Source organism: Macrobrachium rosenbergii, chromosome 6, assembly GCF_040412425.1.
Source record: "Macrobrachium rosenbergii isolate ZJJX-2024 chromosome 6, ASM4041242v1, whole genome shotgun sequence".
Taxonomy (NCBI): Eukaryota; Metazoa; Arthropoda; class Malacostraca; order Decapoda; family Palaemonidae; genus Macrobrachium; species Macrobrachium rosenbergii.
Window position 1 is genome coordinate 9,369,786 of NC_089746.1, and position 17,478 is coordinate 9,387,263.

General features: G+C 37.8%; 1 protein-coding gene across 1 annotated transcript in view; it reads left to right on the forward strand.

Annotated features, from left to right (window-relative positions):
• The first annotated feature begins 113 nt into the window (after nucleotides 1-113).
• Nucleotides 114-17,478, forward strand: part of LOC136839171 (mucin-2-like) — an 84,615-nt gene continuing 67,250 nt past the window's right edge. The window contains exons 1-21 of the mRNA XM_067104860.1: nucleotides 114-245; nucleotides 837-968; nucleotides 1,129-1,232; nucleotides 1,681-1,816; nucleotides 2,254-2,724; nucleotides 3,362-3,417; nucleotides 3,661-3,790; nucleotides 4,339-4,470; nucleotides 4,636-4,790; nucleotides 5,231-5,366; nucleotides 5,811-6,278; nucleotides 6,916-6,971; nucleotides 7,215-7,344; nucleotides 7,652-7,783; nucleotides 7,944-8,047; nucleotides 8,397-8,529; nucleotides 8,737-9,270; nucleotides 9,473-9,528; nucleotides 9,779-9,908; nucleotides 10,186-10,317; nucleotides 10,496-10,599. Coding sequence (XP_066960961.1) covers nucleotides 858-968; nucleotides 1,129-1,232; nucleotides 1,681-1,816; nucleotides 2,254-2,724; nucleotides 3,362-3,417; nucleotides 3,661-3,790; nucleotides 4,339-4,470; nucleotides 4,636-4,790; nucleotides 5,231-5,366; nucleotides 5,811-6,278; nucleotides 6,916-6,971; nucleotides 7,215-7,344; nucleotides 7,652-7,783; nucleotides 7,944-8,047; nucleotides 8,397-8,529; nucleotides 8,737-9,270; nucleotides 9,473-9,528; nucleotides 9,779-9,908; nucleotides 10,186-10,317; nucleotides 10,496-10,599 — 3,410 coding nt within the window. The 5' untranslated portion in view covers nucleotides 114-245; nucleotides 837-857. The remainder of the gene's footprint in view (nucleotides 246-836; nucleotides 969-1,128; nucleotides 1,233-1,680; nucleotides 1,817-2,253; nucleotides 2,725-3,361; nucleotides 3,418-3,660; nucleotides 3,791-4,338; nucleotides 4,471-4,635; nucleotides 4,791-5,230; nucleotides 5,367-5,810; nucleotides 6,279-6,915; nucleotides 6,972-7,214; nucleotides 7,345-7,651; nucleotides 7,784-7,943; nucleotides 8,048-8,396; nucleotides 8,530-8,736; nucleotides 9,271-9,472; nucleotides 9,529-9,778; nucleotides 9,909-10,185; nucleotides 10,318-10,495; nucleotides 10,600-17,478) is intronic.

Below are 17,478 nucleotides of genomic sequence, written 5' to 3' on the forward strand. Positions count from 1 at the left end.
TTTCAAATGCATTGTCATCACAAATATATATTTTGAATAACTTGTTATTTATAGATATCAGTACTTATTTAATGCAGCATAATTTTGTTCAATACCTTTATTTTTTACTGAACAGATTACAAGAGAGTGAGAATGGATTTTCTGTGGCAGAAACTATAATTACCCAAAATATTTCTTCACTGAATAATGATTCATTTTGGTACTATACAAGTATTTCTGGCACATTGGAAGTAGTCCCTGATAAGGTAATATTTTCAAGATTGTGTAAAAAACTGACCAAGTTTGTTATGTAAATAATAAGGCCTCATGTTTTAAGTGTCTTTGTGAAGCTGTAGTTGGAGCTGAAAAATGTTTTAAGTTTATCATTCCTGTATTTGATGTAAAAAATATTGATAAGTTAATTAGGAACCTGTTTTATTAAAGATCATAATACAGGCAGTCCCCGGTTATTGGCAGCCTCGGTTATTGGCGATCCGGTTTTATGGCGCTTGCCTAGCGACGACAATAACCAGATTTTTGTCGCTGATAACCGGTTAACAGCGCTGATCGCCTCTTATCGGCAGCACTGCTAACCGGTTATCGGCGCTGCTAACCGGTTATCGGTGCCGCTAACCGGGGATCAGTGCTATTATCACCAATTTTCGGTTAGCGGCGATTTTCGGTTGTCATCACGCCGTCAGAAACGGAACCCCGCCGATAACGGGGGACTGCCTGTACTGTATTTGCACTGTTACATGCTTTAGTTATATCGTTGTATCTAGTTCTAGTATGGCATAATTGTTTTAGGAGGTATCAGACTTCTCATCTCGTGGTTATTTTTTGGCTTATCATTTCAGAGCTATACCTCTGACATCCACATGGGATTAAGTTTAATGGTTGTGCTTCCATCAGCATCCCAAAACGGTGAAGAAGATATGATAATTTTACTTATCACATATCCTCCAAAACCCAGCAACCCAATCATTCAGGTAGAAATTTTGATTATTTAATCAGTGTTCCCTTAAATATGTTAAGGAATGTTTTATGTGTATTAGCACAAGAATTCCTTTTGTTGTTCTTGAACTAAGACTGTTTTGACAACTTATTGAACTTATAACACAGATATGTCCATTTTACTTGCTTTTAAAGATCATGCTAGACACAGTTGTACTTAGTGAAGGGTGCAACAATGGAAGTGCCGACTGCTCCACTAATTACTCATGGCCCAAAATAATGCAGAAATTCAATGAAAGGTATGTTTTGATATCAGATTTACACCACAGAAATTTTGCCAGTAGTTGAAGAAAATGAATGTTACAAAATTTAGAAAACACTTGAGCACTTGAGATATGTAAGTGGTAAATTTTATATATCTTTCTCTAGGAACTAACATTTTCATGAAGTAGTTCTTACAGTCAAATTAAATTTTGAAATAATCATTGCTCTACCAGTTGCTCCTTAGTATTTCCAAGTTGTCTGTTAAATTTATACAGTGTGAAGCTCTATTAACTTTAGATGCATGTATCTTATTTTTATGCTTGAGAATCCTTGAAGTAAAACTAAAAGATTATATGCAAGGTAACTCATTTTACTGAATAATCCTTGAAAATTGATGTAATGTTGATTGTGTGATGATGTGTAATGTATTTATATAATTGTACAATAATATTACTGTCAAAGTTTTACTATTTTTCCTTTCAGTGTTCCTGATTTAGATTTGAACACAAGTATATCTTCATTGACTGAGCACATTCAAATGTTATCAGGTGTTCAGCCATTTGAACGAAAATATGTAAACATTACTGACATTAGGGATATTGAAGAAGAAATAGATTGCGTGAGTAAAAGAAGTTGTATGATTTTAGATGAAGATGCAGTAATATGCTCATTAAATACAGACTAATATAGAAAATAGTCTCCAAAATTATTAATCAGAATAATAAATAAATGTGTTACATAATCTTAGTCTGATTGGTATGAAGGTCCATATTTTATAATGATATTTTATCAAATGATTTTATCTGTAAAGAGAAAAATGTGTTGTAAAAACAAAAATAACTGGACAGTAGCAAAAGGAGAGATTAATTTTGTTATACAGATTCCAGCAATTGAGAAATTTCATTTCTTCTACAACATTGTTTTATCTGTCTTCATATGAAACCAAATTATTTTGTAACTGTTGATATGTTCAGTTATATTGAAGTATGTCTGTTGTTTTATGTAATTACTACAGACAAGGTTTTTATCACTACAATAATAAATTTTTCAATGCAGCCTCCAGACACGACAGAAGAAACATCGACAACTTCTGCAACATATTTGCCGAGCACAAGTGAATCATCAGTTTCCTCAACAACCTCAGTTGTGCCTGTGACATCTACGACTTCCTCTGTAATGCCAACATCATCAACCTCTATGCCTAGAACCTCAACAACTACAGGTCCCACAACATCCACATTTACTGTCCCCACAACATCATCATCAACTACTGGCCCCACAACAGCCTCAACAACTACAGTCCCCACAACAACCTCAACAACTACAGTCCCTACAACCACAACAGCTGCAGGTTCCACAACATCCACAGGAAGCACTACATCCTCAGCAACAACAACATCCACTGAAACCCAGACACCAACAACTACCACCAATGTTCCAGTCCTCGATGAACATGTTGATGTTATTGTGCAAATTCACGAGCAAGTTGATGCTGATTGTGATGAGGAAAGCATGAATAAGACACAGGTAAGCTTAAATAACACTCAAATACGTTAGGTGATATTTTTATTGAAGAGACAGTGTGGAACATCACTAAACAGTTTATATGCTCCTTTTTTCACTCCTTATAGTCTAACATCCCTCAGTAAGCGCAGATAAATGATTTTGCGATGATAATTTTTATTTATTACAGAAAGTTTTATCAGAACCATTATACACTACTGCTGGTTATAATGCAGAATTTGAATACATCCTAACCGATGGCCCATGCTAATGCAAGAGAAAAATACAGTTACTAAGTTAAGAGAATGTCAGTAAAGGGAAAAACGAATAAAACATTTGAAAGACATAGGATACTAAATGTATGCATCAGTGTCTTATAACTAAATTTCCCAAGAAAAACACACATTGGCAGGCATCTTTTGAATGTGTTAAGAATAGAAGTTAGAGGCATCAGTTATGTTTAATAAGAAATACAGTACGTATCTGAATATTTGAGTTATATATTTACCATAATTTTCAATTCCTGAATGACTTGTAAGAGCTTCCTTGGTGGTATTCATGTATCTTGATAGTAATATATATACTCTTATCCAAACTGTTTTCTATTCCCTCTGAATATTTAATAAAAATGTTCTGATTGGCTTTCTCATATCTTTTACAGGAGGTTGTTATTGAGAATACATTCCACGAGGATGATCTCAGCAGGGTTCTTAAAAGGTTGAGTAGATCTAAGATTCTGGCGCTTTCATTGTAAAATTGATTAAGCCTACAAAAACTTACCTTTCCTTTTGTAATTGTTGTTAATGTTTCAGAAACTTTTGATTGTTGAGCTATGTTTGTTGAACCTAAAATTTGAAATGCATTGTCATCACAAGTTTATATTTTGAATAACTTGTTTATATATCAGTACTTATCTAATGCAGCATATTTTTGTTGATTACTTGATTTTTTACTGAACAGGTTACAAGAGAGTGAGAATGGATTTTCTGTGGCGGAAACTATAATTACCCAAAATATTTCTTCACTGGTTAATGATTCATTTTGGTACTATACAAGTATTTCTGGCACATTGGAAGTAGTTCCCGACAAGGTAATGTTTTTTAGGTTCTGTTAAAACTGACAAAGTTTAGTATGTAAATAATAAGGTCGCATGTTGTAAGTGTCTTTTTGAAGCCTTAGTTGGAGCTGAAAAATGTTTAAGGTTATCATTCCAGTATTTGATATAAAAAATATTGATAAGTTAATTAGGAACCTGTTTTATTAAATTCAGGCAGTCCCCGGTTATCAGCAGGTTTGGTTATAGGCAATCTGGTTTTACGAGGCTTGTCTAGCAGTGACGATATGTGGACTTTTGGCACCGATATGCACCGACCTCACATTATCGGCGCCAATCCTCACTTAACGGCGGTGCTGATATCCGGTTATCGGCGCTGATAAATGCTGTTATCACCGAATTTCGGTTATCGTCACGCCTCAGGAAAGGAACACCCGCTGATAACTGGGGACTGCCTGTATCATAATACTTGTACCGTTACATGCTTTAGTTACAACGATGTATCTAGTTCTAGTATTTTCATAATAATTTTAGGAGGTATCAGACTTCACACCTTATGATTATTTTTTGGTTTATCATTTCAGAGCTATACCTCTGGCATCCACATGGGATTAAGTTTAATGGTTGTGCTTCCGTCAGCATCCCAAAATGGAGAAGAAGATATGATCATTTTACTTTTCACATATCCTCCAAAACCCAGCAACCCAATCATTCAGGTAGAAATTTTGATTATTTAATCAGTGTTCCCTTAAATATGTTAAGGAATGTTTTGTTGGTACAGTATTACCACAAGAATTCCTTTTGTTGTTTTTGAACTAAGATTGTTTTGACAACTTATTGAACTTTTAACACTGATATGTCCATTTTACTTGCTTTTAAAGATCATGCTAGACACAGTTGTACTTAGTGAAGGGTGCTACAATGGAAGTGCCGACTGTTCCACTAATAGTGAAGGGTGCTACAATGGAAGTGCCGACTGTTCCACTAATTACTCCACTAATTACTGGCCCAAAATAATGCAGAAATTCAATGAAAGGTAGGTTTTTGATATCAGATTTTCACCATAGAAATTTGGCATAGTTGAAGGAAATGAATGTTACAAAATTTAGAAAACACTTGAGCACTTGAGATATGTAAATGGTAAATTTTATATCATATCTTTCTCCAGGAACTAACATTTTCATGACGTAGTTCTTACGGTCAAATTAAATTTTGAAATAATCATTGCTCTACCAGTTGCTCCTTAGTATTTTCAAGTTTTCTGTTAAATTTATAGTGTGAAGCTCCATTAACTTAAGATCCCTGTATCTTATTTATATGCTTGAGAATCCTTGAAGTAAAACTTAAAAGTTATATGCAAGGTAACTCATTTTACTCAGTAATCCTTAAAAATTGTTGTAATATTGATTGTGTGATGTATTATATAATGACTGTACAGTAATATCACTATTTAAGTTTTACCACTTTTCCTTTCAGTGTTCCTGATTTAGATTTGAACACAAGCACATCTTCATTGACTGAGCACATTCAAATGTTATCAAGTATTCAGCCATTTGAACGAAGATACATAAACATTACTGACACTAGGGATATTGAAGAAGTAGTAGATTGTGTGAGTAAAAGAGATTGTACTTTTTTAGATGTAGATGCAGTAATATGTTCATTAAATACAATTTAATATAAAAACTAGTCTCCAAAATTATTAATCAGAATAATAAATAAATGTGTTACATAATCATTATTTGATTGACTGATTGGTTGGAAGGTCCGTACATTATAGGCTAATTGTATTTTATCAAAAGATTTTATCTGTAAAGGGGAAAATATGTTGTAAAATCATAAATAACATGACAGCAGCAAAATTATATTGAGAAATTTTCTCTTAGGTGCTTTTGTAAACTAGTACAGTATTCTTTACAATGTCATCAACTGTGACATTGTTTTGTGGCTGTCTTCATATGAAAACCGGTTATTTTGTAACTATTGATATGATCAGTTATGTCGAACTATGCTATTGTTTTATAGGCTTTTATTACTAGTAAATCTTTTAATACAGCCTCCAGACACGACAGAAGAAACATCGACAACGTCAACAACATATTTGCTGAGCACAAGTGAATCATCATCATCCTCAACAATCTCTAATGTGCCTGTGACATCTACAACTACCTCTGTAATGCCAACGTCATCAACCTCTGTCCCTACAACTTTAACAACTACAGGTCCCACAACTTCGACACCTACTATCCCCACAGCATCCTCATCAACTACTCTTCCCACAACATCCTCATCAAGTACTTTCCCCATAGCAACCTCAACAATTACCATCCATACGACCTCAACACCTGCAAGTCCCACAACATCCATAGAAAGCACTACATCCTCAGCAGCAACAACTTCCACTGAAACACAGACACCAACAACTACCACCATTGTTCCAGTCCTCGATGAACATGATGTTATTGTGCAAATTCACGAGCAATTTGATGCTGACTGTGATGATGAAAGCATGAATAAGACACAGGTAAGCTTTAAATAACACTCAAATATGTTATGTGAAATTTTTGCCGGAGAGACAGTGTGAAACATCACTAAACAGTGTAAATGCTCCTATTTTCACTGCTTATGGGCTAACATCCCTCAGTAAGCGTAGATGAATGTTTATAACAGTGATTATTTTTATTTATTTACAGAAAGTCTTACTAGGACCATTATACACTACTGCTGATTACAATGCAGAATTTAAATATATCATAATAGATGGTCCATGCTAATGCAAGAGAAAAATACACAGTTACTAAGTTAAGAGAATGTCAGTAAAGGGAAAAACAAAAAAAAAAAAACATTTGAAAGACACAGGACACAAAACGTATGTGTCAGTGTCCTATAACTAACTTTCCTAAGAGAAGCATACATTGGCAGGCATTTTTTGAGTGTCTTAAGAACAGAAGTAAGAGGCATCGATAATGTTCACCAACAAATAACTGAATATTTGAGCTATATATGTACCATAATTTTCAGTTTCTGAATGACATGTGAGAGCTTTTTTTTTAAGTTGAATTCGTGTATTTTGATAGCATACACTTATCCAGTCTAGTTTCATCAGTCTCTTCTCAGTATTTAATGAAAATGTTCTGACTGTCTTCTCATATCTTTTACAGGAGGTTGTTCTTGAGAATGCATTCCATGAGGATGATCTCAGTAGGGTTCTTAAAAGGTTGAGTAGATCTAAGATTCTGGCACGTTCATTGAAAAATTAATTAAGCCAACAAAAACTTACCTTTCATTTTGTAATTGATGTTAACGTTTTAAAAAATTTTTGATTGTTGAACTGTTTGTTGACCAAAGATTTCAAATGTACTGTCATTACAAATTTATATTTTGGATAACTTATCGTATATATCAAGAGTTGTCTAATGTAGCAGTATTTAAGAGATACTTTATATTTTATACTAAACAGGTTACAAGAGAGTGAGAATGGATTTTCTGTGGCTGAAACCATAATGAAACAAAATATTTCTTCACTGAATAGCGATTCATTTTGGTACTATACAAGTAGTTCTGGCACATTGGAAGTAGCTCCCAATAAGGTAATTTTTTTTTTATTTCTTAAAAAACTGACAAAATTTAGAACGTAAATAATAAGATACCATGTCCGAAGTGTGAAGCCTTAGTTGGAGCTGAAAAATGTTTAAGGTTATCATTTCAGCATTTGATATAAAAAACATTGATAAGTTAATGAGGAACCTCCTTTTTAGTAAATATTATAATACCTGGTGTTTGTGCTTTTGTACGCTTTAGTTATAATGTTGTACAGCATCTCTTTCTAGTATTTCACAGTCGTCTTAGAAGGTATAAGACCACATCTTTTGATTTTCCTTTGGCTTATCATTTCAGAGCTATAGCAATGACATCCACATGGGATTAAGTTTAATGGTTGTGCTTCCATCAGCATCCCAAAATGGGGAAGAAGATATGATCATTTTACTTCTCACATATCCTCCAAAACCCAGCAACCCAATCATTCAGGTAGAAATTTTGATTATTCAATCCATTTTACCTCAAATATGTTATGGAATGTTTTATTGGTATTGCCATAAGAATTCCTTTTGTTGTTTTTGTAGTACTGTGCTTATTTTGACTTATTGAGCTTTTAACATTGATATGTCCATTTTACTTGCTTTTAAAGATTATGCTAGATACAGTTGTACTTAGTGAAGGATGCCACAATGGAAGTGCAGACTGTTCCACTAATTACTCATGGCCCAAGATAATGCAAAGAGTCAATGAAAGGTAAGCTTTATAAATTCAGAATTAAACCATAGGAATGTTATTAATTCATAATGAGAATAAATGTTACAAAACTTTGTGAATGTATGCAGCACTTTTATATCTTGCCTTTCTTGAGGAGCTAACACTTTCTTGACATATTTCATACATTCAAATTAAATTTTGAAAGAAGAACTGGTCTACCAGTTGCTCCTTATCATTTTTGAGTTTACTGTTATATTAGCTGAATAGTGAAGTTTATTAGCTTTAGATGCCTGTATTGTAGTTTTAAGGTTTCGAATTGTGATATAGAAGGTATGATATATTAGTATATAATAGTTTTACTGTTCAAATTTATTATTTTTTCTTACAGTGTTCCTGATTTAGATTTGAACACAACTACTTCATTAACTGAGCACATTCAGATGTTGTCAAGTGTTCAACCATTTGAACGAAAATATGTAAACATTACTGACATTAAAGATATTGAAGAAGAAATAGATTGTGTGAGTATTGTAATTTTACTTTCTTTAGTTGTAGATGCAAATCTATGCTCATGAAATTGTAGGACATTGTTTCATGCTCGTCTTCATATAAAACCAGATTAGTATTCTGTAACTTGTTGATATGATCAGTTATATTTAGCTATCACCAGTGTTTTATATATTTTAACTTGAAAGAAGTTTTTCCTGCTAACTAACTTTTTAATCCAGCCTCCAGACACAACAAAAAACCCATCGACAATGTCAACGTATATGCCAAGCACAAGTGAATCATTATCTTCCTCAACAACCTCTACTGTGTCTGTGTCATCTACAACTACCTCTGTAATGCCAAAATTGTCAACCTCTGTCCCTACAACCTCAACAACTACAAGACCCATAACATACACATCAACCACAGTCCCCACAACATTCACATCAGCTACAGTCCCCACAACATCCACATCAGCTACAGTCCCCACAACTTACACTTCAACTTCAACTACAGTCCCCTCAACAGCCACATCAGCTACAGTCTCCACAACATTTACATCAACTATTGGACCCACAACATTCACATCAGATGTAGTTCCCACAACATCCACATCAGTCACAGTTCCCACAATATCCACATCAACTATTGGACCCACATCTACATTGTCCACCCTCCCCACAATATCCACATCAGATGATGGAAGCATTATTGTGCAGATTCAAGAGCAATTTGTTACTGACTGTGATGATGAAGACATGACTAAGACACAGGTAAGCTCATGTTATGTATAAAAATGTTATATTTTACAGCAGTGTTGTTTACTAATTGGAAAAGCTTGTTTCCAACGTATAAGAATGAAGTTTTATTGAGTACAGTATTTTCATAAATATATCCTGATAAAATCTACTTTGTTTTTTTTTTTTTATGGCATTAAAGTATGGCACCCTAACAAGCTTTCTCTCTACTTTAAAGGAGGTTGTCCTCAACAATACATTCCATGAAGATGACTTCAGCACAGTTCTAAACAGGTTGGGCATATGTAAGACTACCATTTTCACAGTAAGATTACTATAAATTATTAATACCTGTAATATATTACAGTCCATTATTGATGTTGTTGATTGTACTCAAGACTTACATTTATTTGCTGACCTAAAATTTTAAATGTCCATGATGTAGATTTCAAGTTTCATATCTTAGATATCAGATTTCCATATCTGAACATATTTAGTTTGGCAGTATATTCTAAGTAATTGATATTTCTTACTAATATAAAAGGTTAAAAGAGAGTGAAAATGGATTCACTGTGGCTGAAACCATAATATCACAAAATGTATCATCAGTGAATAACCACTCGTCATGGTACTATACAAGTAGTTCCGGCACATTGGAAGTAACCACCAACAAGGTAATGGTCATTAAGTAGTGTGGAATAAGAGGAAATTTACTATCTAAATATTTTGTAAATATCTTATTAAAGCCTTACTAAGAGTTGAAAAAAGTCTTAAAAGGTTCTATTCTTGTGCCTGATATAAACAGTGAAAATTTAATTAAGAAGTACCATGTAAATAACTTTTAGAAAGTATTTTAGTCTGCCTCAGTAATAAATATTGTACCTAGTTATAGTAGTATTTCATAATTTTTTTTTACATAGCTTCACATCTCATTTTTGTTTATCATTCCAGACCTATATGCCCAATATACACTTGGGATTAAGTTTAATGGTTGTGCTTCCATCAATATCCCAGGGTGGGGAAGAGGATATGATCGTGTTCCTTCTCACATATCCTCCAAAACCCAGCAACCCAATCATTCAGGTAGAAACTTTGATTGTTCAGTCAGTTTTACATTTGGATTATGTTGATACTATATCAAAGTTTTATTGGAATGCTTTTATGGTTATGCAATATGACTGTTTTAGTTTTTTAATCATGCATAATTTGACTAAAGTATTGAAATTTTGAAATTCATTTGTTCATTGTTTCTTTTTAAAAGATAATGCTAGATACAGTTGTACTTAATGAAGGCTGCCACAATGGGACTGATGATTGTTCCACTAATTACTCATGGCCCATGATAATCCACAAAGTCAGCGAAAAGTAAGTTTTATTATTTCAAGACTGAACTGCGAGTTATAATATGTAGATCAAAAAAGTTACTCGAAAGTGCATAAAATCTGGAAATAATTTTGATTCTGATGGACCCCTGAAACATAAATAACCTTATTTAATGTGTTAGATTCCTCCAGACAGTATCTTCCTCCATCTAGAAGAGACTTGAAGCAAAATACCTAATGTGACTGTTCATGCATATGCACCTTCAACCCATTAGTATGGTGTAAACTGCTTTGCTGCTTTCTCCACAGTCTTTTCATTGTATTAGTGTAAATCCAAGAGTCATCATCAGCCAAGTAATGATAATCTATGCTAGATTGCCTGTCTTTTCTGGAGAATAATGTTACTGTGGTTGGAACTTTCAAGATATTGATTGATTGTGCTTTTCCCGATGTAGACCCTGTTGTTGCCTCAGAAATAGTACTAGTGGCTTGCCTCATCTCAAGCACTTTGGAACTGCTTCTCCTCATGGTTGTATCTCCACGCTGTGAGGTGTGGGTACTGTACAAGCAAATTCGTCTTAACTTTTGCAAAAAACTGTGCAACAGCAGCTTACCATAGAATTCAGGAAGGAGCAAGATCCAGACTTCTGTGTCAGCTAGTGGTGGAGAGGTTTGACAGGCTGAAGGCCAACAATCTAGATTGTCCTAGGGTTCTTACTATGAAGACTAAACATCATCATTGTGACCCCTCAGCAGCCTGGAAACTATTTATGATGCTGTATATAGTAGGATCAGCCGTGATGTGTACACCTTTCCTTCGTTTGGTTTGCTCAAGCATATGCTGATAGAAGTTCAGAGGTACCAGTGACGCCAAGATGATGCAGATTGGTCTCAACAGGGCTGGAAGGTGGTCCCTAGCTGCTATAAGTAGAGCATCCAAGGAACTCGCCAACCTGAAAGGTACTTGATGCAACTGCTCTTCCAAATTTAGGCTGCCAATCCAGTCAACATCTTTTTTTTTTTTTTTTTGGTGACTGCCAACTTCTACATCCATGTGAACCCTCAGTGAATGCATTCAACCTTATCTCAAGTATTTGAACTCCTCTGCTTTAGAAGTGACTGTATTCAAGGACCTCATATACTGTTCTAACATTTTGTTAGAGGATATTTCCTTTGGATAATCTAAGAACCTAAGGGAGACCACTTCTTACCCCCTATAAATGATTTAAGAGCCATTTTTATGTGCTCTTTCTGTGAAATATACTTTCCTATAAGCTCTTGTGTCTTCTCAAGCATGTGTGCAAATTACCTGCTTTGTTGCTCAGTCGCTTCCACCAGTGCTTGGTCTTCACTTGGCCTGTCTTTTGCTCTTAACCATGTTGCCAAGTCATTCAGCCAGCAGTCAAGATCACACTACTACCCCATTTTCCAGCCCAGCCTTACTTTTATGAAGAACTTCCTTTCTTGCAAGGAAGAGGGCAATACTTTGGAGAAGGGAGACCCCAGAGTCTTCTTGACCACAAATGAACAAAAGGAGAAAATTTTCAAATATGCAGTGCCATTCTGGCTGAGGCAAATCATGATTCAAGCATGTGCTGAGGGGTCTGTATATCAATGACTGGCTCAGGTGGAATTTTCATGGTATCAGAGCTTTTGCTGCCATTAGGAGGACCATTTAGTCTAAAATCATCCTACTTGCATGTATGTGAAGATATCAGCCTACTTTTGCTAGTCTAGTCTTGCTTGTGAGTCAAGTATACCTTAGTTTAACCAGACCACTGAGCTGATTAACAGCTCTCCTAGGGCTGGCCCAAAGGATTAGATTTATTTTACGTGGCTAAGAACCAATTGGTTACCTAGCAATGGGACCTACAGCTTATTGTGGAATCCGAACCACATTAAAGCGAGAAATTAATTTCTGTCACCAGAAATAAATTCCTCTAATTCTTCATTGGCTGGTCGGAGAATCGAACGTGGGTCCAGCAGAGTGCTAGCTGAGAACAATACCCACCTGTCCAATGAGGAACTCTTGCTTATGAGACAGTAGACTCAACCCCATGAGGTTACCTTGGACTTTGGTTTTGCTAGATTCTGGCCCCAAGTGCTCTGCTAGACCCATTAGAGCTGCACAGAAGACAGGCTTCATAACTTCTTGACCTCTCATCTAAACTGCAGTTAAGGCTAATCATCTTGTACCTAATTTTCCATGCAAACCCATCATTCATAAGAATTGCCAATTTTTTATAAGTAACTTACCAAATAATTAAATAGCTATAGTTTCTACTTTACGCAGCAGCTCAAAATTCGAAATTCTCGGTAGCGCTCTTTTGTTTTGGGTGTAGGTATGCTGCCCCGCCCACTATCGGGGAAGAATAGGTACAACGTTGCTAAAAAGCTCACTTTGTTTGTGCCGGTTAATGACTGAACACCAGTTATTAGCAGCTCTTGATTCTTTTTCGCCGGATGGTTGGAGATCGTCTTTGGTGAAGTACTCTTTGCTTTTAGTAGCGCAGCTATTTAGCTTAGCCAGAATTTGGATTTATATCTTCGATTGTGACTTGTTTTGACCATTATGTCTAACTCTAGTTTATCCAGCATTAGGTATTGCAGCAAAGGCTGCAAAACTAGACTCACTTCTGGAAAGTATGACTCACTTACCATTTGTAGTACCTGTAGGGAACAAATTTGTTCTCCAGATTTATATTGTGACGAATGTAAGGACTGGGATAGGGGGAAATGGAAGACTTGACAAACTCACTTGTACAAATTGCAGCTTGACCGAATTAGAAAAGCTAAAGCTAGGGCCGAAGCTAAGGCCTCCACTAGTACAGGTCATTCTCCAGGGGTTGTTATTGATGTTATGCCCATATCTTCGACACACAGGACAGCTTTCTCTCCCATTTCCAGTCCTCCAGCTTTTCCTGTCACTCCATTACGTAGCTCTCATTTTGCTGAGCCCAATGCCATTGCCAGCTTAGAAGCACGGGTAGATAAAAAATTAAATTTGCTTGTTAATACTGTTTCCATGATGAGGAATTCTGTTAAGGTCCTAATGGATAAGTTTGATAGTGTAGTGTCGAGTGAAGTGTCAGTGGAGGTGGCGGCTGTTCATCCCACTGATGCTCCTAGACCAAGGACCCTGCTAAACTCCCCGTGCTCACATGGGGGGAAGCAAACTGGCAGTCCAAGGGAGGTCAGTGGGGTTTGCCCATGAGCAGTCGTCGCCTCATCCGAGCCTATTGTTCGATCCCAGGCTGCGGAAGAACGCCATTGGAAAGATGATCGTACGGATGTGCATGCCCTATCCTCAAGTGAATCAGATTCTCCCGCATCAAAGAAGCGCAGGGGACGTTTCATGAAAGTATCAAGGCCATTGAAAAGGCCGGGCACTTCCTTGGATTCAGATTCGCCCCCGCCTAAGCGAGCGGTAGAGAGAGAACGTAGCCCTCTCCCTTCTTGTAGTTTTTGGGAGTCACCAGCGAGAGATTCTTGCTTCCATTCAGGTGTGAAAGTGCGTTCCAACCCCAAAAGAGTGTGTGCCAGTCCGTCTTTGTGGCGCCAAATGTCTGAGCGGCTCCCAGGGTCCGAGAACACATCATATGAGCGTACTTCGGCTGAGCGCCCATCGCATGAGCACACAGTTTCCACCTTCCCAGTCCATGGGCACCCAGATTCCGAGTTAGAGGAACCAGTGTATGACCGCTCGGGAGTTTCAATGTCAGTTTGTAGAGCGCCCATCTTTGGGGCACCAAGTGTCCGCGGGTACTGCAACTACTTCAAAGCTTTGATAGCAAGCGGGTGCCCAACGACCATGCGTCCAGCCTCTGAGGGCGCCTCTCTCGAAGCTCTCCCTACTGTTGATTCTTCAAGAGAATTTCCTTCTGTGATCCAAGATCCCTCATTGGTGCCACTTCAACTTCGGCTTGATAAAGTGTTGAACCTTCTCCAAAAGCCAACTCCCATAGTGCAGGAGACATTGGAACCCCCAGGATCACCTGCTTTGTCTGTTGAGGAACCTGTAGAAGAGGAACAGCCCGCTTCTAGTTACTTGGCACTACTCAGGTTTTTCCTAGTCTGTTACCCATCATTCTTCTCTCTGGCCGTCCCTTCATCACCGAGTTCGGCCTACTTGACGCAACAACCACCAGGTACAGCCAGATTTCCACGTATGGTGTTATCGTCGTCGAAGAAAGCTTTCGCCCGAATGAATGCCTGGTTAGCGGAGAAGAGAGAAGTCGCAAACGCGGTGTTCTGTTCGCCTCCCTCTCGTTTGATAAGACAGAAGTATCTGTCTTATGCAACTGGAGAAGCTCTGTCCTTGGGAGTTTCTGCCTCCTCTTAAGGGGACTTCTCCAGTATCATAGATGCTTCTCGTCATTCTGCTTTCTCGTCGGCCAGAATTCTCTTCACAGCCTCAGAGTTGGGTTATTTACTGAAAGACATCTTTAAAGTCTTCGAGGTCTTTAGTTTTTTGGATTGGACAGTAGGGGCTCTAGCCAAGAAAATTGAAGACTGTACTTCCCTCCAAGAAAACTTTGCATCGGATTGGCTGGGGTGCGCCATTTTCATAACGGGAATCCTCAAGAAACGAGACTTTAGGTGCTCATTTGCAGCAAAGGGAGTCACCCCATCACAACGGTCTATGCTTCTGTTTGCCTCCTTGGACAATAATAGTCTGTTCCCGCAGGACACCCTGGAGCTGGTGTCAGTAGAGCTACAGAAGAAGTTGACTCAGGACCTCCTCTCTCAATCCACCAGAAGGACTAAGTTCCCTGCACAAGCCACTGCTTCCAACACTTCTACCAAAATGTTGTCGCCCTTGCAGCAACAGCTCTTTCAAAGTTCCAGAGGTCGTTTCCAGTCCCAATCTAGAGCCAACCTCTGAACTTCCAGACCAACCAAGAAGCCCATTAACAAGCCAGCACCTTGAAAATGAGTCTTCCGCCCTCTGTGTTCCGGTGGGAGCAAGACTTTCCCATTTCTGGACAGAATAAAAAAAAAAAAAAAAAAAAGTGGAGCCGTGGGTGCTGAAAGTATTGAAAGAAGGCTATGCTATCCCTTTCAGGGAGAAACTTCCCTTAGTAACCTCTCCCATCAGCTTAACAGCCTACTCAGTAGACTCACAGAGGTTTTCGGCCCTATCTCGGGAAGTTTCAGCCCTTCTAGAAAAGAAAGTTGTGGAATTAGCCAAGGATGTGAAGATGGGGGGGGGGTTTACAACTGTGTCTTCATGGTTCCAGAGTCATCGGGAGGATGGAGAAATCTTCTCAAACAGCCGCACTTCCTCCGATTCCATCAAGACTTATCCACTCTCGCTCTGACAGGCTTCAGACTGTCAGAGAGCATGTCAGAGCTAAAAGATTTTCAAGAAAGGCTGCAGAAGCTATTGCTAAGTGCAGGCAACAATCTTCTTCTGCAGTCTACCAAGCCAAGTGGACAGTTTTTTGGAAGTGGTGCCAGGAGCGAAATATCTCCTCTTCTCAGACGTCTGTAGCCCAAATCGCAGATTTTCTTTTACATCTGAGAACATTGAAAGGACTCACAACATCTACCATCAAGGGTTACAGAGCAATGTTGAGTTCAGTTTTTAAATATAGAGGAACAGACCCGTCTTCAAACCAAGACATCATCGACTTAATTAAACATCTGAATACTAGTAAGCAGGCAAAACCCTCGGGAGTAGCTTGGAACTTGGACGTGGTCCTCAAATGGCTGTCAGGACCACCGTTTGAGCCTTTGGATTCATTGTCACTTCAGAATCTGACGAAGAAGACCTTATTCTTGATGGCACTGGCTACAGCCAAGAGAGCCAGCGAGCTTCATGCCATTGATAAAAGGGTAGGTTTCTCACAAGGCAGTGCTGTGTACTCACAAATTTTAGATTTTTTGGCCAAGAATGAGGATCCGGCTAACCCTTGGCCTCACTCCTTTTCAATCAAAAGCCTGTCATAAGTACTAGGCCCATCCCATCAAGAGAAAGTCCTCTACCCAGTAATAGCTTTGAGGATATACCTTGAAAGAACCAAAAACCTTAGAGGTTCGGCCCCTAATCTTTGGTGCTCTATTAAAAACCCCAACCGTCCTTTGTCCAAGAATGCATTTTCATTCTTTTTAAGATCCGTCATTTCGGAAGTACACTCGGGAGTTCAAGATGATTTACTGCCCTTGTGTAAAGTAAAGGCTCATGAAATAAGAGCCGTGGCGACGTCTTTGGCTTTCAGATGTAACCTGTCTCTCTCTTCAGTTTTGCAAGCAACATTTTGGAGGTGCAAGTCAGTGTTTGGCTTGTTTTACTTGCAGGATATTGAAACTGTGTATGAAATAAGCAGTACTTTAGGTCCATTCTTCACAACTGGCATGGTATTTGGGGGATGAAGGATAGAAGGAATGCCTTCTTTTTCCTCTATCCACTCTCCTTGAATAAGGATAGTTGCACTTCTTGGGAAGTCTGGTGAGCACTGAGTCATGAGCATCACCAATCGGTATTTTATGGTTTTGGTTAATATTTCTTGGTGGTGTAGGTTAATTTTATCTGGTCTTTGTTGTTCTGTTGTACTGTACGGCGCCCAGGGCAAGGGCATATCCACATATTGATTATGTGGCCATGTTTGGATTGTAAGCTTTGGCAACCTGCGATTTACCTCCTACATTGCAAGGCACCCACTCAAGTAGAGGTGACGCTTGGCTCTACTGTCACACTGCTACAGGTTGAGAGGAGCTACGACCCGAGGCAGTACCCGTCTGCCGTTGCTCCCTCACCAGGTAAGGTTACAACAAGCATTTCAAGATGTTAACTAATTTGCTATTCCAAATTATCCTCCATATCGAGTAGTTTTTTGGGTAGCATATGTCCATTCATCCCACCTCCACTCAATGTGGGATTCAGCTATGTAATTATTTGGTAAATTACTTATATAAAAAT